The sequence below is a fragment of the Falco peregrinus genome, chromosome 14 (genome assembly GCF_023634155.1).
Source record: "Falco peregrinus isolate bFalPer1 chromosome 14, bFalPer1.pri, whole genome shotgun sequence".
Lineage (NCBI taxonomy): Eukaryota > Metazoa > Chordata > Aves > Falconiformes > Falconidae > Falco > Falco peregrinus.
The window spans coordinates 4,462,039-4,484,548 of record NC_073734.1 but is presented as its reverse complement, the minus strand read 5'-3'; the positions used below and the strand labels follow the sequence as shown (position 1 = coordinate 4,484,548).

At 61.7% G+C, this 22,510-nt stretch overlaps 1 protein-coding gene across 1 annotated transcript in view; it reads left to right on the top strand.

Moving 5' to 3' along the window:
• The window catches only part of ZFPM1 (zinc finger protein, FOG family member 1), a 34,480-nt gene extending 12,650 nt beyond the window's left edge, over nucleotides 1–21,830 (top strand). Inside the window, 10 exon segments of the mRNA XM_055818795.1 lie at nucleotides 2,182–2,313; nucleotides 4,227–4,316; nucleotides 13,695–13,828; nucleotides 16,112–16,214; nucleotides 17,563–17,775; nucleotides 17,909–18,133; nucleotides 18,472–18,567; nucleotides 18,709–18,858; nucleotides 19,044–20,944; nucleotides 20,946–21,830. Of these exon segments, the coding sequence (XP_055674770.1) occupies nucleotides 2,182–2,313; nucleotides 4,227–4,316; nucleotides 13,695–13,828; nucleotides 16,112–16,214; nucleotides 17,563–17,775; nucleotides 17,909–18,133; nucleotides 18,472–18,567; nucleotides 18,709–18,858; nucleotides 19,044–20,944; nucleotides 20,946–21,266 (3,365 nt within the window). The 3' untranslated portion in view covers nucleotides 21,267–21,830.
• The last annotated feature ends 680 nt before the right edge of the window (nucleotides 21,831–22,510 follow it).

The following is a 22,510-nucleotide window of genomic DNA, read 5'->3' as shown; positions in this document are numbered from 1 at the left end:
GTTTTCCTACCACTGGAAGAGCCCTGGGAATGCCGACCCTCGTGCCCGCCCGGACCCGCATCCCCAGCCTGCACACGGGTGACATGGGCACATCACCTCTGCTTCCTGCAAGTTTTTACAATCGCTGTAGTTTAAAAAAAAATAGTAATTGGGGGAAAAAAAGAAGAAATCCTTCCTTGTTATCAAAAAAAAAAAAAAGGAGGGAGAAGGAGGGAGGGAGAACAGTTAATCGTCGAAGCGGAGTATCTTGGAAGGGAGCATTTTTTGGCTCTTCCCCTCTCTGTAAAGCCAGCCTCAGTAATTCAGTTTTAAAGCATGAAAAAAGGGAGTTGATGAAATTCCACTATCAGCACTGAACCAATATGCAAAATATCTCGCCGAAAATCAAATAGCTATTATGTTTTCATTTCCATTTCAGCGTATTTGCTTAATGAAGAATAGACAGATCAGGCAAGCCGAGGGAGGCTGTGTGCGGTGATAACTGTGCAGGGCTTCCAGCAATCCCGGAGAAGTGACGCTCAGCTCCCTGCTCCATGCTCCCTCTCCCTCACTGGCTTTTTTTTTTTCTTCCCCACCCCCCCCCAGTCCTTTTTTTTTTCCTGTTTTTTTTTTTTTTAAGCTATCCAGTAGTTCATTTAACCCACGCAGCCAGCAGCGCTGGGAGCACCAATGCCAGAGCATCCCCCAGGGATGTGTGGGCAGGCTGGGAGCAGGATGCTGCAGTGGGGCAGGCTGGGTGCTGGGATGCATCCAGGGACCGCGGTGACATGGTGCCGGGATGCTGCCGGCCAGCCACCATCCCTGTATGCAGTCAGTGAAGCTGCCCTACCCACACCCCAGGTTTTACACAATCACCTCTATACGGGGCATCCCCATCTCTCTCCTGGCTGGGGCTCGGTGTGTCAGGGCAGGGTGCGGGTGGTCGGGGCACCCCTGGGTGGGTGCCACATGCAGTCCCAGAACCGTCCATCCCCTCCCTGGCCACATCCATCCCTCCCTGGCTAGGCTGGAGGTGCCAAGCCATGGAGCAGGAGAGAGTCGGGTTAACTTTATCAGAAGCCCAAGAGCCGTGAAGGCGTGAAAGAAGAAATTAGCCTAACAATGTTTCATTTACAGCGAGAGAAACGATTTGTTAGCTGGCGATTGTTTCTGAATATTATCAGAGCCTTTTTAATTGTGCTGGAACTGAAATTAGCAGAATTAGAATAAATTGCCTTCCCTTCTCCGGCAGCCTCTTTATTCACGCTCATTGTTGTCTGCTTTGTATAGATTATGGGCTCTTTGTTCTCCTGCTGTAAATATACATGCCTGGAGTCACAGAGAGCAGCTGAGGTCTGCAGACAGTTTGTCACCACCGTTCCCCTGCCCGCGCTGGGCTTGGCAGGGTGGTGCTGGGTGGGCACCGGGCAGCCCCCGGCTGGGCTTCGTGCGGCGCGAGCCACGTGCGCCGCCGTCTCTTTCTTTCTTGATTTCAGCGTGGATGGGGATGCTGCGTTGCCGTGGAAACGGCAGCGTTTGGCTGGCAGGGCTGTTCAGGGCAGGGGATCCCCCGTGTGCACCCCGTTTGCATCCTCTGTGCGCCCTGCTTGCAACCGCTGTGCCTGCCACATCATCCCCTGCTGTCCGGGGCTGTGGGTATGGTGGGGGGCTGTGTCACGGCTGCCCTGTCAGGCGAGGGGTGCTGGGGACTGTGGGGGACAGGCTCTGGGGTCCCTCACCCCATTTGGGGCAGGTGCGGGGCAAGGTTTGGGTGGTAAGTACGGCAGAGCGGTGCAGCAGGCTGGGCAACTCACCGTGCCACAGCCATGTGGCGGTTCTGTGTGGGGACCCCACTCGCTTTCCCAGCAAGTGTGGGGCTCATTCCCTCGAGGTCTTGAGGGGGAACCCGGCATCCCTTGAGGGACATCAAAGAGCAAGGTGGTGGCTCTACAAACCTCCCTTTGACAGGGGACAAGGGACCCCAGGTTAATAATGGACCATAGGGCTGGCCAGGGCGGGGGTTTCTCCCTTCCCATGGTATGCAGAGCTGCCAGGCATCTCCTGGCCCCACACTCATGGTGGGTCACAGAAAGGGACCTTTGCCAGCCCCCGAGACACTGGCATCCCACATTTCCTAACTGGGAAAAAACCTCAGGGGTTTCCAGTTCTCCCCCTCTAACCGCCCCCTCTGTGTTTTGGCAGGTTCCCTGGCAGCAATGGAGGAAGGCGAGGATGGCCCGGCGGGGGACAAGAGCCCCTCAGAGAGGGAGGGGGCTGCCTCGGACCACGAGGGCTCTGCTGAGCGTGACACTTCCAGCCCCCCCAGCAGCGAAGGTGAGCCTCGCCACATTGCCAGGGGGCTTCCCATGGTGTCCCCCCTGCCACAGGGACAGGTTCCACCACCGGAGCAACCTGCCAGGCACGTCAGCATCATCTCTGCTGTTGGTGCATGGTGTTAATTAGCAAATGAAGTATCCTGCCTACCCGAATTGTGTTGGGCTGTTGGTTACGTGAGACCCCCAGTCTCCCCAGGGTGCTCCATCCCTCCAGCCAGTGGCAGGACCCGCTGAGGGCAGCCTGGCCCCGGTGTGATGGTGAGCAACCGGCTGGGAGCAAGGAAGGGCTCCCTGCAGCCAGTGCAAGCAGGAGCAATCCTGGCTTGGCTGGGCCAGCAGCATGCTGGGGTGGGCCACCGGCTGGGCTGCTGGAAACCGGAGGCGGGTGGCTTGCCACGATGGCTGCTAATGAGCTCCGTCACCCTGTATCCCTTTCAGCACCTTTCACCCGCCCCGGTGCTGAGCCACCGGCGGCAGCGGAAGGATGTGGGGGTGCAAAGTGACCCCCTCCAGGGATGCAAAGTGACCTTCTGGGGCACAAAGTCACATCCTGTGGGGTGCAAAGTGACTCCCCGGCCACCGAGGCCACAGGTGCTGGCAGCGGCGGTGGGGCAGACGGGGATGGGGGCACAGGGCCGTTGCTGCCTGCTTCCTGCCCACGCCGCCTGCCTGCCGCCGTGCGAGCCGTGCGAGCCGTGCCCCACCCCAGAGGTGGCTGTGTTTCAGGGCCGGGCTGAAACAGTCCCCAGATATCCTCTAAGTTCCTTCCTGTGGAGGTGGGGGCAAATCCTAATCAGTTAATGTTTGCAGTGCCCTTCGAGATAACCGCAGCAGGGCAAGGCTGCACCGGCTAATGGAGCCGGCCAGTCCCCGGCAGGCAGCGGGGTTCCCGGCAAACACCCGCTGCCTTCGTCTGCCAGCAGCCGGGGAGCAAAGCATCCCCCAAAACTGCAGGAGCCGACCCGGCAGCGCAGCGGGGACCCACGCCAGCACCCTGATAACGGGCGCAGGGAGGGCTCGCCGGCAAACTTTGCTCGGCAGCAGGGAGAAGCGAGCGGCTCTTATCTGATGGGGGAGCTGGGCTGGGGGCGAGGGAGCCGGGAGCCTGGGTGCGGAGCTGCACCTGGCACTAGCCTGCCTCGATAAAAAGGTGATAGCAGAGATAACGCCGAGCAGCAATAACGGCCACTAAAGCTTTCAGCGCGATGGATAAAAATCGATATGCCAGGCACTTTGATTTATAGCCAAAAATAATAGGACTTTTATACCCGGTGATTGATTTATTTGATGTTAATCATTCCGCTTATCACCTGTATTAATAATCTCCAATGCTGGTGACGTCACCCCTGGGTGTTCGCTCTGGCGCCGATCGATTGGGCTCCGCGCTGGTTATCCGCCCGGGACGCAAAGGCAAACATGTACTTTGGGCGCTAATCTTCCACACTGTCATATGCAGATAGGCCTTATCAGCTGCATCTCCAGCAGCAGTTAATGGAGAAAATAATTGTTATCAAGTTGCTATGAATACGCCACAAATAGAGCCGTGATGGGAGTGGGGCTGAACCGGGTGACGTGGGGTCCATGGGTGGGATGGCGGAGAAGTAGGGGGGGGGTCAGCAGGGTGGGAGGTAGGTGGCCGTCTGAGGGTGGCTCGGGAAATCCCTGGGGAGGATGCATGGGTGGGCTTGGCTGTCCTTATGAGTCATCCTGTGGGGTCCCCATGGCTGGGCAGCCGGGGGGTTTGGACACAGGGATTTCAAGGAGAACCCCCCCCCCCCCCATGGACATTCTTGAGAGTGAATCCCTTTCTGCACCCCGTGGTGGTGCTAGTCCAGTGGTCCTGACCCCTGTGGGATGCCAGTCTCTGAAATTCCCTGCGCGTGACCTGCTGCCTTCCCTCTCTTGCTGCAGAGTCCAGAGACTCCTTGGAGAGTCCGAAGGAGCTGGAGAAGCCGGATCCTGGAGAAAACGCGCGGGAGCCGGACACCTGGAATGGGCCAGGTGAGTCCCCGCTGTGCAGCCAGTCATCCTGCTCCATCCCAGCTGGACCGCGGGCTGGAGCAAGCCTCTTGCAAAACGCAATATGAGGAGGACTGGAAGCACTGGGAGCTAGACAGGCTGCAAATAAGTGAAAAAATACCGTTTCTGCTGGGAAAGGAGGTACGAGATGATGGTTGTTGTCCCCCAAGCTGCTGTTGGGATGGTAAAAGCCAAGCCAGGAGCAGCGGGGATGTCAGCACCGTGGCTGGCATCGCACTGCCAGCGCAGGGAGGGTTTGGACCCCATCCTGCATTGCCCTGTGCTCGCGTGGGCACTTTGCAAACATCCTGGCAACCACAACAGCGACGCTCGAGTGGTTTTATGATGGTTATCAAAACCCCCAAGGAGCAAATACAGCTGTCTATCTCCCTCTCAGCATCTCCGCGCCGGGGCCGCTGGCACCGACAAGGCCAGGCACGCCATGTGGGTACCCCGCGCCCTATCACCCTGCTATCTCCAAACCGACCCGCCGATGGGGTTACAGTCGGGCTCCGCCGTGCAGATTGGGTTTGTGGGTGCCAGTCTGCTGGGGACGGCACCCAGCAGGTGGATGGGGACGGGACCGGGGGAAGCTGACACCCCCAAGTGTGGATGTGCTGCGTTTTGGGCCCCATTGGTGCCGGCAGCGCTCGCCCCCAGCCCGCTCCTCCCCAGGGAGCCCCTGGCTGGGTGATGCCGGTGGATCTGGTTTTGGAGCAGCCCCGTGGAGCAGCGGGTGATGGGAAGGGGTGACCCTGATGCAGGACAGTGGTCACCTTTGCGTGATGGATGCGACGGGGGGGATCCTGGTGTGTCCCTAAGGCCATCAGCGTCCCACTTGGACTGGGCAATGGAGAGGCCTTGGGAAAGGCCGGCTGCCAGCGCACATGCTCCTGCAGCTGCCGAAATCCCCACGGCCCAGCAAGGAGCCATGGCCCTGCTCCTCCTTCCCGCCCCAGCCAAGGGGAAGCTCTCGCGGCTCCGCTGATATCCCAGCCCTTCCTGCGCGCCGAGCAGGAAGGAGCTGCGAGGCCGCCCCCGGCTCCTCCTTATCTGCTCCCCAGCCCTTTGCCCCCAGCACCGCTGCACTCCCCGCTCCGGCACTGGCATCCCGGGGCAGGGCCGGGGGGGGGGGGCAGGGGCTGCGGTGCCAAACCCAGGGGTGTCCCTGTGCCCCGGGGCTCGCGGCACTGCGCAGCCCCATATCCTGGCAGCACCGTCAACCACGGGCTCCCCAAAAGGGACCACGAAGCCTCGACCCTGGCCATGCCTCCCTTTCCCCCTCTTCCCTCGCCAGAGCGGGTTATTTGCATTCTTTATGTAAAAGAGATTTTATTATCGCCTTCTCTCAGCCCATCTCTATTCTGGTAATTGGAGTGGTATTAATTTCTGTGTGGCTGGGAGTTGATGGCGGTCCGGCGATGCTGCAGCGATAGGGTGTTCCTTTCGCACCAACCGCCGCGATAGCCCGTCTATCAGGCGCTCTGCAGGCTCTGCACTTATCAGGGATGGAGCTGGCGAAAAGGGAAACTCTGAGCAGCCTGAATTTTCTTTTTTATCTGGCAGGATCCGCCATATGTCAGCAATGGCAGCTGCGAAGATGCGGCGCGACACGGGAGGGGCAAGCGGGCTGCTCCGGGCACCTTTGTTCGCGCCCTGCGGGGGTCTCACCTTCCCCTGGCCCTTTTTTGGGGGGCTACTGGGTCACCCCCACTATGGTTTTGCCCTGCGGGTCTCCAAATCTGCTACCTCGGGGTGCATCGCTGTGCCAGAGGCTTGGCAGCCCGGGGATGCAGCGTGCCAGGACCTCGCCGTGGGGCTCCTTGGCCCCGCGTGCCGGCACAGGAGAAGGAGTATTTTGTTTTATCTTTGAAATGACCTTGTTAGCTGGAGGGGGCTGCTGCGTGCCTGGCTGATATGCAAATCCCTGGGAGCTGGAGAATGTAATCCTCGACTTGGGAGCCTTTACAGATGTGCCGGGGTGCTGGGACACCTCGGCTGTGCTTCCCAATGGGATCGCGGGATGGAGCGTGGCCACGCTTTGTGCCCACCCATGCCAGCCACTTCATCCTCTGGTGGGGCTGGAGAGGGGATATCCATCCTGTCCAAATTCCCCCAAGCCCTTCCTTGCAGCCTCACCAGCGGCTCTCTGCCATGCCTCAGGTTTCCATCTTTCCCACCCATTTTTGTTTGCTCAGGAGCAGGGTGGTAGCGAAGACTTTCGGGAGCACCCGCAGCCTCCAGCTCCCCTCCCAGGGCTGTCCCCTCGTGCCCATCACTGCCCACCAGCTTCACCAAGTCAGGCAAATTCTCCCAGAGGGATAAGGTGAAAAGCTTCAGCAAATTTCACAAATGTGGTGATGTTGGGACAGGGGAACAGAGGAGAGCAGAGCCCTGCTGAGGGACAGGCTGCTCAACCGCATTACGAGGCACTGGCGAATCCCCACTGGGAGGCTGCAGCCCGGGGCAGCCCTGGCGGCACTTGCCTTTCTGCAAGGTGGAATGAAGCTTTTTGCTTTTGTCCCTGTGGGGACACCGATGGGTCGCTGGTAGGGAAAGGATGGAGCAGATGGGACCAGACCCAGGGGTGGCTCTTGCCTCGTCCCCCTGTGGCCGTGTCCCACCACCCTCCCTGAAAGAGCAGGTCACTCCCCTTTTCTACGTCAGCATCACTATTTGTGTCTCCACCAAGATTTCAACCTTGCTGAGCCCCCGATGTCCCGCTGCCAGCTCATCTCTCTGGGGTTTATTTAATTGCTCCTGGGTGGTAACGATGACTCTGGGTTAATTACAGAGCATGGCACAGGGTCCACCTCTCCCAGCACCAACCGTGAACCCCAAATCCATCCTCACCACGAGTCCTGTATGCAGGGTACCGGGATGGGACAGAGCAACTTCTTATTTTTTTGGTGCATCTAATTAAAACTGCAGACTTTTTTTATTTTCCTTTCCCCCCTGCCTCCCCCTTCCCTTTCGCCTCCCGCTCGCCTTCAGTTGTGTTTATCTGTGCCACGACTCCTGCCTGAATAATCTCTGGCTGCCCGGAGTTTGTCTGCAAACCTCAAGGTTTATTATCAGGGCGAGCAGGGCATGATGAGGAGGGACGGCTTGTCCGGATGGCCGGCCCCGCGCCGCATCTGCCCCATTGCTCCCCCTTCCCCTCCACCCTGGTATGTGTGGGTGGGAAAAATTATTCCAGCTATTTCTTTTTATCACTGGGAACCGGGCTGAGCAGCAGATAGTTGTGTTTGTGTTAGATTGCTGGGGGACAGGGAGAAGTTGGGGTTCGGGACAGTAACCCCCCTGAGTCAGGGGGTCCCCCAAGGCCCTGAAAACCCCCTACCTGGCTTGCGTCCGACAAAGCCACGTCATGGCACCAAAGGCAGTGGCATATTTGACATCAGAATGGGAATGGTCCCAGTGGTGGCACCTGTCTTGGATTGGGGACATTGAAGTGGACCCCATCCCTACTGGGGTCTGTACCTGCAGATCCCTGCCCTCAGCTCAGCCTCCGGGCACACGGCAGGGTGGAGGGATGCTGAGGACCGTTAGGGGATGTTGATGGTGTAAAGGGATGCTCAGGCTGGTTTGGAGACACTCGATGGGATGCTCGGACTGGTTTGGGGACATTGCTGAGTGGAAGGATGCTCAGACCAGTTGGGGGACACTGCTTGGGGTGCAGGGATAGTTGGGCCAGTTTGGAGACACTGCTGGAGCAGAGGGATGCTCAGACTAGTTTGGGGACACTGCTGGGGTGGAGGGATGCTCAGGCTGGTTTGGGGACTCTGCCAGCATGGGGGGACACCCAGACCAGCATTTCCCATAGCCTGGCAGGGACACTGCTGCGTCGGGCAGTGCTGGGGGCTGTTGACATGCCAGCAGCATCCCCTGCTCTATCCCTATCTTCCCTTCCATTTTCCCTTGGGAAGGAGAAGAATGTCTTGCATACTTGGGGTGAGAGCCCTGAGGGCAACACTGCCAGGCTCATGGTGACTGACAGCTGTCAGTCACTGCTGCCTTGCCACTCTGGATCTGAGGACTGACGGGGTTTAGGGCTTGTTCGAAGCTGAGCTCCCACCCCTCTCCTACGTCTAGGTGCTGTCCCCCTGGGGTCCTCCCACCCACACAGATAGGCCCTGCCCAGCACTGCGGCAGTGACCCCCCCATGTGGTCCCCCCTCTTTTCCGGAGGGGATATCTACCCTCTGCATCGGCTCCGGGGGCCCCTTCGCTCCCCTTCCTCCCCCCTACCCGGCTTCCTGGCCCCCCCAGCACACCCCTACCCACTGCCTGGCACCAGCCTGGGCAGAGCCAGCGGGTCCAAGCAGCCCCACGAGTGGGGACAGAGCAGGGACAGGGTGTCCCTGGCACAAGGGTCCAGCCACCCCTGGCAGCCCTGGGGGGAGCCAGGAAGTTTTCCTCCTTCTTATCCTCCCTGAACGTTTTCTGATGCTACTGCAGGTGTTTACAGCTCCCATTTATATGTGGGGATGGGGACCCCCTGAGAGCCACATCCCAGCAGGGCATAGAAACACCCCGAATGCAAACATCCCAGGGAGGCTTACCGGGATGCATCCTGCTGGGGCAGGGCACCCCAGCTTACGTGGGGCGTACGGGAAGGGCGATCCCCAGGCGACGCATGGCACGGCTGGTGCCCGCCCTGCTGCCGGTGCCTGCCAGCTGTGGTGCACAGCTGGCAAGCTGGGTGCCCAGACCTTTTGGGGTTCAACACCTCCTGGGTGCCGTTGCCCCCTCCCTGGCCTGCCCAGGCGCCGGGAGGTGCCCGCTCTGCTCACCGGGGTAGGTCAGAGCTCCTCCATTAACCAGGGGCAGGGTTCAGCCTGATAAAGATTTGCTGTTGTACTCTGTCAAAAAAAAATCAATAAATTGCAAGCGATGGGCAGGAGCGATAAAGGCAGAAGTCTCCCCCCCCCCCCCCAGCTCCCACCCCGCGGGGGCAGTGGGGTGCCCTCCTGTACTCCAAAGCGGGGGGCAGAGCCAGTGGCAGCCCAGCTCTCCCACAGCTGTTCCCTCTCGGTCTGCGGCAGCTCGGCCAGAGCAACCCCAGGCTGAGCCCAAGCAGGCACAGCCCAGCAAGGCTTGAATTTAAACCCTCCTCACTCCTTTGTCGTCCCGAAGGCTGCCCTGATTACTCGAGCACCCGGGACGGCAAAGCTGGGATAATCTCCTTAGCCCCTTTGGAGAGATTTCCCTTTGTGAGCGGAGGTGAAGAGTGGAGATGCTGCGTGTTCACAGCTTAAGACTCTTCCCAATCGGCTCCCTCCATCTTATCGGAGCGGTGCCATCACATCATTTCACTAGTTGAGTTGTCAGGATTTATTCCTTCCGCCGTGCACTCGCTGCTTCTAAAAACAGCAGCTGGGGCACACCGCGGGGCCGAGCCAGGGCTGCCGGGGGAGTCGGGGCTTCTCCAGCTCGGCTTTCCCCAAGCAGGACTGGGAGAGCCACGGGAGGTTGGGTACCTATAGATGGATGGATCAATCCATCCATCCTCCCTCCCCCTTGGGGGCTCCCATGCCACAGGGACATCCTGCACATGCTGGGATGGGAGCAGAGACCACCAGTTCATTCCCGTTCTCCCAGGCTCTGTGTCACAGGGCTCAGGTGGGGGCTGTACCCGGGGTTGTGGCCCCCAGGGCTGGCAGCCCCCAGGGCCAGGCACAGAATGCTGTATTAATAGGAGCGGCACGCGGCATGGCTGGTGCTGGGACATGGTCCCGTGACACCCCGATAGCAGTACTTATCCAGATAGTATCCAGGCAGCTGCAAACATTGCGGGGACCTCCGAGCCCAGATCCCCGCCGAGGGGCAGAGCCGGTTCATTCGGATTTGATTAAAGTCACAGGGATGCAGTTGGGGCGAGGGGATGCGGGAGCTGCTTGGGGATGGGATGGAATAGGTTTGGCCCAGGGCCGCCCTTCCCTCCTGCTCACTCCCACCTGCAGGGAAAGCAGATGTGGGCACATGGATGTGTCTGCGCTTCGGGAGCATCCACACGGGACGGCCACAGGAGCTGGCATATCCTCACCCGTGGTGCTGTTTATTTCCCTGGCTGTAAGGGTGCTGTGGGTCACCTTGCGGATAGGCTCTTGTGGAAATTCATCATCATCACACCCCGTTCACCCCATGCCGGAGGAAGATGCAGCCGTGTTGCACGGTGATGACTCACTGGCACCATGCGACCCCGCAGGCTTCCTCCCCACGTGCCCTGCAGGTCCCTGGGGACGCAGGTGCCAGCCATGCCTTCTCAGCCATCGATCGCCCGATGCGTGGCCGTGGTGTGATGACAGGATTAATCTTTGCTCTCCAGCACAGCTCAGCCTATTTCTTTGAAATCTCTCGATAGGGAGATAAGCCGAGGTGCAGTGCTGGGTGAGCAGGCGCTGCCGGCCTGGGGGGGGGCAGTGAGCAGCCCCAGCACCCCGTGTTTCAGCAGCAGGCAGAGCACTGGGGTCCTTGTTGCGCTGAGCAGGTGCACCCAGCTCACCAGGGGCTTTTTTCCACTCCTTTCCGCCGCTTTTCTTTGCAACCCAAAGCAAACAGCTGGGTCCCTGCCCAATTTGGTTAATGATCCGGAGATAAACCCTCCTACGATAACATAACGGCGGGGCTGGCGGGGCACCGCCTGGCCAGGGACCGATGGCCAGACGAGATACCCGGGGTGGTGTTCACCTGCCGGGGGGGATCCCGTGGGGAGGGCAGCACCAGAGCGGGGCTGGCGCCCATGGACTTTGCTCCTTTCCACTCACCAGGGAGACTGCTGGGGGTCACCTGCGGCACCCCACAGGCTGGCACCAGCTCTTCCCAACCTCCCCAGGTTGCAGGCAGGGTGATGTGGCTGAATCCGGCACCTTTGGAGCATAGGGATGGGAATTGCTCCATGCTGTGTGGTTGTCCCCACGCAGGGACATAGCTCGCTCACTTTGGGTTTTGCTCCCAAGTGCGGGCAGCGTGAGCAAACAGCATCTCCCAGGTCACCCCATCCCGGCTCAGCATCATTTTCCTCGTGCCAAAGGGAGAAGCACAGCAATGCCGTGTGCTTAGTTTGAAAAATGACCGTTTTCCTTCTCTTTTTTCTTGGTGTATGAATGTGGGTGCAGCTGAGTACTGCAGGGGCTCCGGCAGCATCCCCAGCCGGGCACAGGGACACCCACTGGGACAGAGAACTGCTCAGGACCACTGGCTGGGGTTCACCACCGCCACATCTTTGGGGTGACACTGCTGGATTGGGCCACTGGCCGGTGCCGTGGCCATCGGGTGCTGGCGGGGAGCGGGGCCAGCTCCGGCAACACTATTTTTGTCCCCCTGTCTGGAACGGTTTTCTCTTTATCAGCGCCTGCGTGTTTTCTCTGCTGGGGTTTGATACACAGAAGATGAAGTGCTCTGACATGGGAAGTGTCAGGCGAACGCTCTTATCTCAGAGACATGGTCTCCTGACCCAAACGCCGCTGATTACCAGTGAGACAGGGGGAAGGAGGGGCAAAAGGGGGGGCACAGGAGGGGACGTGGCGGTTGGGCTCCGTTCCCCAAAAGTAGCCAGACTCTCCAGGGTGGCAAAGCCAGCGAGGAGCCACCACCATTGTTGGGGCTCTCCTGGGGATTTGGGGATTTGCTGTCCTCTCCCCGGAGCTGAGGGGGTGAGGGCAGGCAGCCTGGGATGCTAAGACTGCATCCTGGAGGGACCCCAGCACATCGGGAGTCAGCCAGGTGTTGGAAACATGGGGCAGTGTGCACCATGCAAGGGTCCAACTGCCCAGCTCAGCCCCGAGGCCCCGCTGATCGTCGCATCCTGCTCCCTGCCTGCTCCCCGGCTCCTTTGCAGGAGGGACCAGCCAGTCGAGGGGCTGCTGCTGCCCCTCCTCATCATCAGTTGGTGCTTGGGAGTAAATCCCATCAGCTCCTCAAATGTCCCAGCCCTCCTCCTCCTCCCTATCCTGGGATGGACCTGGTGGGGGCACAGGCAGGGGGATGCCAGGGATGCAGGGTGGCCAGAACTGGCACTGTGCTCACTCCCAAAACCACTTTGCTAGGGATGAAATCTCAACTAGAAACAGAGCCAGGATCCCCGCGGCCAGGGCAGCTTTTGGAGCTGCCGGGCCAGCACCAAGGGCTCCCCGGCTGAGAGCACCAAGGTGTGTGGGAAGGGGAAGCAGGCAGCCCTGCCTGCACCCCGGCCGGGCAGAGCGCATCTTTCCCTTGTGTCTACTGAAGGCTGCGGGCACGGGGATGGAGGGTGGCATGTGCCTAAGTGTGGGGACCAGTCCAGTGACCCCAAAGACCTCGGGGACCTTCAACACCTTCACAGACTGCCTCTCCAGCCCACCTCCCGGCAGGTTTTGCTGAGGGGGATTGGCTGCTCCGCTGGGATGTCACTCAGAGCCACATCCTTGGCAGCACAGGGCTTCCTCAGCGGATGGAGGGGACCCGTGGGTGGCGGTTGGACCCAGCAATCGCCGGTGCTGCCAACCCGTGCTCACCACCCAGCACTTCCAGTCACTCACCTTAACTTACCCCAGCGTCGAGAGGATCCAGATGTCAGCCCAGCTAATAAACACATCAGATTTCAATCTCCGCAGCCATGGGATCGCTTTATCCTCCCCGCGCTCCCAGCTCGGAAAGCAATTTTGCCTTCAAACGAGCGCAGCCTCCTCCCTGCCCACGGGACCTGGGCACCAGCTGCATCTGCTATGGAGCCTTCGAGGGACAGGGCTCTGGGCACATGGCCTTAGGGGGGGCTCTTTTCCCTGGCATGATGGTGGGGGGATCCCACTTCTTCTCCAGAGCACCCTGGGGAGCTAGGAGCCTTCCTGGCTGCAGATGGGTGCCCTGGCCACCCTGCCTCGCTGGTGGCCCAGTGTTTGGCTCGCTGTCCTCGGGGAGCATCTTGGTTTTGGGGGAGCAGTGTCTGGCCCCTTTGTGCTGTTCAGCAAGGGGCAGCCAGCGCACATCCATCTCCGTATTGGTTACCTGCCATCTTATCTGCGCTCCGAAAGACAAAGGCACAGTTAAAACATTTTAGAGCAGCCTTCATAGCGTATTAACATGTTATCTAACCCATTAAACCAGAGGCTTATCAGATAATCAAAGCCATTAAGCCCTGAAGCTTCTGCAACTTTGGGTGCCGGGATGGGAAATGCTCCTTCCTCTCCGCCACTGTGCTGTGCCTGGACCCCCGGGCCATGCCCGGACCCCCCAGTGAGATCCCACCCACCCACTGCAGACACAGCCCCACAGCACTCAGTTTCTGGTGGGTGCCCATGTCTGCAGGGACCTGGGGCTGGTGCAGGCCAGGGACCTGGCTGGGGGGCATCATGCCGATGCTGTGCCTGTCTCCCCACAGATGAGCTGGATCTGGCTGTGCAGGAGGGGGAGAGGCAGGTGCGAACCCGCAGGAGCCTCCCCGAGGGCTTCTCCTGGGGACCCTTCCAGGGCAGCATCCACAGCGAGCCGGCATCGCCGGGGCACGGCGAGATGGTAAGGAGCACTGCTGCGGGCTGCCAGGGATGGTGGCAGGGAAAGTCCTGAGGAAACAAGTTGTTTGGGGAGAGGAGTTCGTTTGGAAGGGATTTTCCATGCTTGAGCTCCTGACTCCCTGGGAATCTCGTGGTTTGGGTGGCCAAGAGGTTTCCCTGCCATACACTCCCAAGCTCAGAGCATCCCCACAGGCCCAGGGATGGGATGCTGGCCATGCCCTCCCATCCCTTCCTGTGCATGGCTGCAGGCAAGCAGGCTGCTTGGTGGTACACGTGCCCTCACAGAGGAGATGTGGTCTCTGGGTTTCCCACCCCACATTTGCTCCCAGGGGGCTCTGCTTGTGCCTAGAAAGCGCCAGGGCTCTGTAGCCCATGGGGAAGGGGCAGGAGAGGAGACAGCGAGGGGCGCTGGTGGCTCTCCGTGGCAGGAGCACACTGCACCGGGGTGAGCACACACCCTGCGGTGTGTTGTGGGTGCTGGATCCGCACATCCCAGTCACATCCTTCCCCTGCCCCCCCCCCCCCCCCCCCCCCCCGCCCCGGAGGTGCACGCCAGCAGCTCCAGCCCAGGATCTTTGAGGCTGGAGAATCTTACCCGGCCTCCATCCCCACCTCCTTCTCCTCCCTCGCTTGCTCTTTTTTCTCTTTTTTTCTTTTTTTTTCTCTTTTTTTCTCTTTTTTTTTTTCTTTTTTTTTTAGCTCAGGCCCGTTTATCTTTGCCGAATTAAATCCTTGATTAACCCTTATCTGCCCAGTTTGGCTCCCTATCTCCTGGTTGGCGCCATGTGTCCAGACACCCGGTACAGGATGATTGATTTCTTAAAGATATGCGCGGCTTTTTTCTGATACTTCATTTATTGTCTAAATATTTTTGCTCCCATTTCAGCAGCTCCCTTATCGAGCCCGGCTGATGATTCCCAGCCCTGCTCTCCTCCACCACTCGCCTCCCTCCCTATCTCTGCTTGGGGAAGCGAGGAAGGAATCGCAGCCCCATCCCTGATATGGGCTGTCGCCCTCGGGTCCCTTCGTCTTTGTTGCTGACGGCAGGGGGGGGCGTGCAGGGGGTCTCCCCCAGATCCTGCCTGGCTCTGCTGTTCGTTTCCATGTGGAGATTATCCCATCCTGGGGTTTTAGTGGGAACTGGGAACACCGGGTGGCTTTGATGCCTCTGTGGCACGGAGCACCATGCATGCCCATCACTGCACTGATGGAGGAGAAGGAGAAGGTGGAAGAGGAGGAGGAAGATGCCTTCCCACCCCCAAGCTGATCCCATGGGGCTCCCCCAAAACAGCCTTTCTCAGGAGAGTGTGCAAACCCACCAGCGTCACCAGCCCAGCAGTGCCAAGGGACCATGGAGCCCCACATGCTGGCTCGCCCTGTGGCTGTCCCCCCCACTCCATCCCTGCCCCGCGTCCCCCCGGCCACCCGGCCTCAGGTGATGCCCATGGCGGGGGGACAGCGAGGGCATGGGGCCGTCCTGATAACACCATCCCAGCGGATGCAGAGAAGATAGGGTTTCCGATGGTTATCGGGCTGGTGCAGAGTGGAGACACTGACCTCTTTGTTCCAGGGAGAACAAGGAAGGGCTTGACGCAGGGGCTGGGGCCACCAAGGGGAGCTGGGGCAGGCACCCTGGGGTGCTGGGAGCACCCTGGGGTGCTGCAGGAACCTCCTTCCATCAGGAGGTACCCACAGATCCCCCCACACACAGAGCAAAAGCTCTGCAGAGACCCTCCTCTCCCTCCTGGCCTCAGCACAGGTCATGGAGGGGCCACCATGGTCCCCAAGGGAGCTCAGCCCGGTACCACCAGCAGCACCCATCCCCGCCTCCCATGCAGGGGGGGCCTAAGCCCCCAGCCTTGTTTCCCACCCACTGTCCCTGGGGGCAGGTGGGTTCCCGCAGCAGCGGCAGCAGCGTGCAGGTGCTGCGGGTGCACCATGGGCCGTGCACGCGTGTGTGCGAGCGCCTGCCCGCGCTTGCGCGTGGGGTTTATCACGCTGCCAGCACTCGGCTCCTGGCGGTGATAAGGCCTCAACCGGCTGCGACTGTCAGGCTGAGTTGGAGGGTTTAGAAATATTGGGACGAATAATTAGATTTCATATCGTTACTGCGGCAGCCATCGGAGGATCAGGCAGATTAATTCCCCCCCCCCCCCTTCTGCTCATTAATATTCATTAGCGATGCGGGAAGGCAGAGCCGGGCATGAGCTGAGGGAGGCTGCCGCGGCTCCCTGACCCCAGCCCGTTTCGAGGCGCGGTGCTCACCCCCTCTCCCTGCCCTCAGAGCCCACCCGTGACGCTGGTGCTGGGGGACGAGAGCTGCTGGCTGTCCCGGCTGCCCCTCGTGCCTGGAGAGCCCGACGCCAACGCCGTGATCTACAGGAAGGGTTGGTACCAGTGCCACGTGTCCCCGTGCCTGGGGTGGGGGGCTGGGGGGGCCAGGCATGGCCACCTCGGCACTTGGGTGGGGGAAGGGGTGCTACTGCGGAGGGATAGGTCCCTGTCCCCCCTCCATCCCTGTGCCCCCAGCCCGCTGCCGGTGCCTGCCCACACCTGCCAGCACCCATGGCCCCCCCACAGCTGCTGGGGCAGTGTCTGCTCCTCTGTGACCCAGCACCCCTGTCCCAGCCCTCCCCAGCTGCTGGGGGATAGGAGGAGGGTCCCAGCACGCAGCGGCTAGTGTAAATACTGGTGCAAGCAGTAGTGCAAGTGTTGCTGCATGCAGCTGGGGCAAGATTTGGGGCAAGCACTGGTGCAAGGCTCAGTGGAAGCATTACTGCAGACATTGGCATAGGACTCCGTGCAAGCATTACTGCATGCATCGGTGTAGGACTCAGTGCAGGCATTACTGCATGCATGGGTGCAAGGCACAGCGGGAGCATTACTGCGGTCGTTGACATAGGACTCGGTGCAGGCATTACTGCATGCATGGGTGCAAAGTGCAGCGGGAGCATTACTGCGGTCGTTGACATAGGACTCGGTGCAGGCATTACTGCATGCATGGGTGCAAGGCGCAGCAGGAGCGCGGTGCAGGCATTACTGCATGCATGGGTGCAAGGCGCAGCAGGAGCATTACTGCGGTCGTTGACATAGGACTCGGTGCAGGCATTACTGCATGCATGGGTGCAAGGCGCAGCAGGAGCATTACTGCGGTCGTTGACATAGGACTCGGTGCAGGCATTACTGCATGCATGGGTGCAAGGCGCAGCGGGAGCATTACTGCGGTCGTTGACATAGGACTCGGTGCAGGCATTACTGCATGCATGGGTGCAAGGCGCAGCAGGAGCATTACTGCGGTCGTTGACATAGGACTCGGTGCAGGCATTACTGCATGCATGGGTGCAAGGCGCAGCAGGAGCATTACTGCGGTCGTTGACATAGGACTCGGTGCAGGCATTACTGCATGCATGGGTGCAAGGCGCAGCAGGAGCATTACTGCGGTCGTTGACATAGGACTCGGTGCAGGCATTACTGCATGCGTGGGTGCAAGGCGCAGCGGGAGCGCGGTGCAGGCCGAGGGGAGGCTCTGGCAGCTGGGCCCGGCAGCAGCGCTCCGGCGCGGGCAGACACCGCCATCTCCAGGCAGGCTGGGGCTCAGCCATGGCTGGGAGGAAGCACCAGCTGCAGCTGGGGACAGGGACAGAGGGGACAGGGGTCCCAGAGCCATGCAGGCAGCAGCCCAGCAGCAGGACGGGGAGGGTCCAGGGGGTGGGTGCTGACCGTTCCCCCCACCAGACGAAGCCCTGTGGTGCCGGACGACGCGCGCCCTGAGAGAGGATGAAGCCGTGTGCGCCTTCGTGGTGGCCGAGCCGCCAGCCATCCCCAACAGCCACGCGGTGAAGGCAGAGCCCAGCGACTCGCTGTACCCGGCCGCGCTGCACTCGGACATCCAGCTGCTGCCGCAGCAAGCCGGCATGGCCGCCATCCTGGCCACCGCTGTGGTGAACAGTGAGTCCCAGGGGACGGAGAGCACAGGGAGGGGGGACATGGTGAAACCTGTGGTGCCAGGACCACGCCGGGGGTCCCCAGCCTGTCGTGCACATGATCTATGTCCCTTCCTTGTGTCCCTTTCCTGCCGCAGAGGATGTCTTCCCATGCAAGGACTGCGGGATCTGGTACCGGAGCGAGCGCAACCTGCAAGCCCACCTGATGTACTACTGTGCCAGCCGGCAGAGTGCCAGCTCGCCCGCCCTGGAGGAGAAGCCCAAGGAGACCTACCCCAACGAACGCGTTTGCCCCTTCCCCCAGTGCAAGAAGAGCTGCCCCAGCGCCAGCTCCCTGGAGATCCACATGCGGAGCCACAGCGGTATGGCATGGCACGGCATGGCACAGCACGCTGCTGCAGCCTGGGGACACCGAGCCACGCACAAGGACCCCGGAGCCTGCTGGGTGGAGGGGCAGGGAGGCTGTGGGGCTGCAGCACAGCTGACCAGTTAGATGAGGTTCTCCCCCAGCTGGGTTACTGGGTTGGGTCAGCTCACTTGTAGGTCTTCCCCCATCTCCGCCCTGTAAAGGTGGAGAGGGCATGCTGCTTCCCACAGTCGGCACCCTCCTGGCTGGCACAGCTGGCCCTCTGGGGTGTGCCCGCGGTCCCTGTCCCCCTTCCCTCGGCGCTGAGCGTCCACCTGTCCATCCATCCTGCAGGAGAGCGGCCGTTCGTCTGCCTGATCTGCCTGTCCGCCTTCACCACAAAAGCCAACTGCGAGCGTCACCTGAAGGTGCACACAGACACCCTGAACGGTGAGTACTGCACGGTGTCCCCACAGGGACACCCCTGTCCCCTCCAGCACAGCCCAGGACAGGGACCTGCTCCCCGCGGGTCTCTGCCTGCCCTGCTGGGTGCCATCCTGCCTGCTCAGCCCCATGCCATGTTCCCTGCAGGTGTTTGCCACAGCTGTGGCTTCATCTCCACCACAAGGGACATCCTCTACAGCCATCTGGTCACCAACCATATGATCTGCCAGCCGGGCTCCAAGGGAGAGGTGTACTCACCGGGACCAGCCCTGCCCGCCGCCAAACCCCTCGCCCCCGGTGGGTACTGCAGGCTGTGGGCACGGGGGGACGCGTGCCAGCACCCATGCAGAACCTGGCTTCACCACCGAGGGCCGTGTCCCCAGACGGCTCCAGCCACAAGGAGGGGGGCTGGGGGACAGGGAGACAGGGTGAAAGCGCCTGTGCTGGGGATGTCGGTAACGGTGCCTCTGTCCCCTTGGCAGGGCTGAGCCAGACGAACAACGCATCTCTGCGAAAGTGCAGCCTGCCGGCGTTCCTGCCCGAGGGGCTGCCGGCACTGCCACAGCATGTGGTGCTGCATGGCCCCCTGCCCGCCCCACCACCTGGCCCCGACACCACGGGCCCCCCAGCACCGCCCACCTCACCCCCCGACACCAGGGCTGGCAAGCTTTCACCACCAGCCCAGCCACAAAACGGGGAAGGGCCATCATCATCATCATCATCGTCCTCCTCTTCCTCTTCCTCCGGCGAGGCCATCCGCGTCAAGGAGGAGCCTGCCAGCAGCCCAGCCAGCGAGGCGGAGGCGCCGAAAAGCGGTGGCCCTGGGGAGGGGGGCGGCAGCCCCGACGCCTGCTCCCGGACTTCATCCCCCCGCAGCCTGCCCTCGGCGAAGGTCAAGTCGGAGCTTGCCAGTCCCACGCCAGGCTCCAGCCCGGTGCCCAGCGAGCCGGGGACAGGCACAGCCGGCGGCACCGTCTTCCTACCCCAGTATGTGTTCGGCCACGAAGCCGCAGTGGTGCCGCAGGCGTCGGAGATCCTGGCAAAGATGTCGGAGCTGGTGCACAGCCGGCTGAAGCAGGGCCACGGCAGCGCAGTGCCACCCACCATCTACACCGGCACACCGGTGCCCAAGGGTGCCACGTGCTTTGAGTGCGAGATCACCTTCAACAACATCAACAACTACTATGTGCACAAGCGTCTCTACTGCTCTAGCCGGCACCTGGCCGAGGACAGCGCCCCCGGGGTGCGCAAGCTCAAAGCCCCCCCCGGGGCACCCAAGGGTCCTCCTGCCCCAGGGACACTGCTGTCCCCGCCAGCAGGCGATGGGCAGGGGACACCGGCAGCAGACGGGGATGCCGGACAGGATGCCACGCCACCGGCCGCCACATCAGAGGTGAAGGCAGAAGAGACGGGGGGCAAAGCGGGGTCCCCTGAGGCAGAGGGGGGGTCAGGGCGGTGCAGTGAGGACAGCCAGAGCCCCAGCAGCTCGGCAGGGGACGAGGGGGACGAGGACCCCAGCAAGACGCTATGCGAGGCGTGCAACATCCGCTTCAGCCGCCACGAGACCTACGTGGTGCACAAGCGTTTCTACTGTGCCTCCCGCCACGACCCCCCCCTCCGCCGCCCCAGTGCCCCCAAAGTCCCCTTCCTGCCCCAGCCTCTCCGCACCCGCAAACGCCGCAAGCTCTACGAGATCCACGGGGCTCCTCACCGCCCCGCCGAACCCCCACCAGCCCCCGAGCCCCCGCCAGCCCCTGACCCGCCAGGGGCTGCCCCCTCGCCCCGCTCCAGCCCGGATGCCGATGGTCCCATTGACCTGAGCAAGAAGCCGCGGTGGCAGGGGGATCCGACGCCGGCACCACTGCTGCCCTTGGCCGACTACCACGAATGCACTGCCTGCCGCATCAGCTTCAACAGCCTCGACAGCTACTTGGCCCACAAGAAATACCAGTGCCCGGCCACCCCGCTGCAGCCCCGCACCCTCGAGCACCTCCAGAAGATGAAGGGGACCATGCCAGCCCCCCTCAAGGGTCGGCGCAGCCCCAGCAGCCCCGGCGAAGGGGACCCCGAAGGTGTGCGGGTGAGGGCAGCTCCGGCGGGGAGCCCTGGCATCCCCTACCCCAGTGCATCCGGGGCAGACTCACTGCAGCGACACCCTAAGGGTCCCCTGCCACCCCCGGGGGCAAAGGGACCCCTGGCTGCCTGTCCCTACTGTCCCCTCAATGGGGCCATCAAGAGTGACCTCCTCGAGCACTTCCGTAACGCCCACGGGCTCTTCATTGCCAAGCCGCCGGTGGCCGGGCAAGGGCTCCCTGATGCCCCAGCACCCAGTGCCGGCAGGACACCCGAGTCCCCGCTGCCCACGGCGTCACCCCCCCCGCCTGCCTGCACCCCGCCTTCGCCGGGACAGCTTCAACGGCAAGGAGGGTCAGGACGGCAGCCCCCGGGCCCCCGCCTCACCCCGGCCCCCCGCTTCACCTGGAGCCCCCGAGGGACTGCGGGAAGCCACCCGCAAGCCCCCCACGCCCCCTGCCTACACGGACAGGGGCGTGCAGACCCCCCCGGCCAAGGCTGTGCCCAGCCCGGTGCCCAACGGCAACCACAGGTACTGTCGTCTCTGCAACATCAAGTTCAGCAGCCTCTCCACCTTCATCGCCCACAAGAAGTATTACTGCTCCTCCCACGCCGCTGAGCACGTCAAGTAAAGCCCCCCCGACACTGCCCCCACCCCACCGCTCGCCGGGGGGGGGCTGCAGGGGCTGGGGGACTGGGAACCAATGGCTGGCACCCCCTCTTGCAGGGGTCAGGGTGATGGAGGCTCCACTGGGGCAGCTTCAGCATCCGCAGGTCCCTCCAGTATCCCCAAACTGCACCCCAGGTTGGGGGTCTCACGTGCCCCTGGCCAAGGACCCTGTGGCAGGGGGGAGCACGGTGCTGGTGGCCCTGCCCCAGCCCGCGGGCTGTGTGGTGTCCCCACCTCTGCCCCTGCTGCAGCCAGGGCCAGTGCCAAAGGGAAACTGAGGCAGGGAGAAGGCACATGGCCCTGCCCTGGCCAGGGAGCTGCAGGAGGGGCTCTGCCCCCGAGTAGACACTACAGGGGTGGGGAGGGGGTACAGCGTGGCTGGGCTTGGCCCTGGGCACCGTAGTAAGCATGTGGGTGCCCCCCAGCACAGACCGGACCCTGCAAGGGGGCAGCACTGAAGGCAAGGATGAAGCTACCCTGGGAACCGTGTGTATAAGTGTGTACAGAAATAAATATGTCTAATAAAGCCGGGCTGCTGCCTGCATGCAGGGGACACCACGGGGGCTGGCATAGCCACCATCACCCCATGGGGTCAGGGACATCGGGCTGGGGACATCAGGTGTGTATAGCCATGGGGTGGCAGGGACAGCTTGCAATACCGGGGCAGAGCATCATGTGCTTGTGCCATCCCCAGCATCCCTCAGTGACACCCACCTTGCCCCAGGTGTCATACATCTGTGTCACAGAGTGGGGTGTCACCAGCACTCCCTGGTGGCACCCACCTTACCCCGGCTGTCACACATGTGTGCTGTGGGCTGAGCTGTCACTGGCACCCTTCAGTGGCACCCACCTTGCCCTGGGTGTCACACGTCTGTGCCACGGGGCCGTGCAGCCACCAGCCCCTAGGCCGGGCTCCAGCTGGTGCTGGGCTGCAGGCTGATGACTCATTAATTATGAGGCTAATTAAACTCCCACAGCCACAGGTGGGCTGTGCTGCCCTGAACCTGGTTCAGGTCTCTGCCACATCAGCAGTTCCTGCACTGGAGCCCCAGATCCCTGCAGTGGCATCCCCAGGTGAGCATGGCTTGGATCCCATGACCCCTGTAGTGCATCATGGAGGGGGGGGTGCCCCTAAGCACCCCAAGAGCATGGCTTCTTACCTCCCCACAGCTCACCCCAGTGCTTCCTAGATCAGCACAGGTGGGT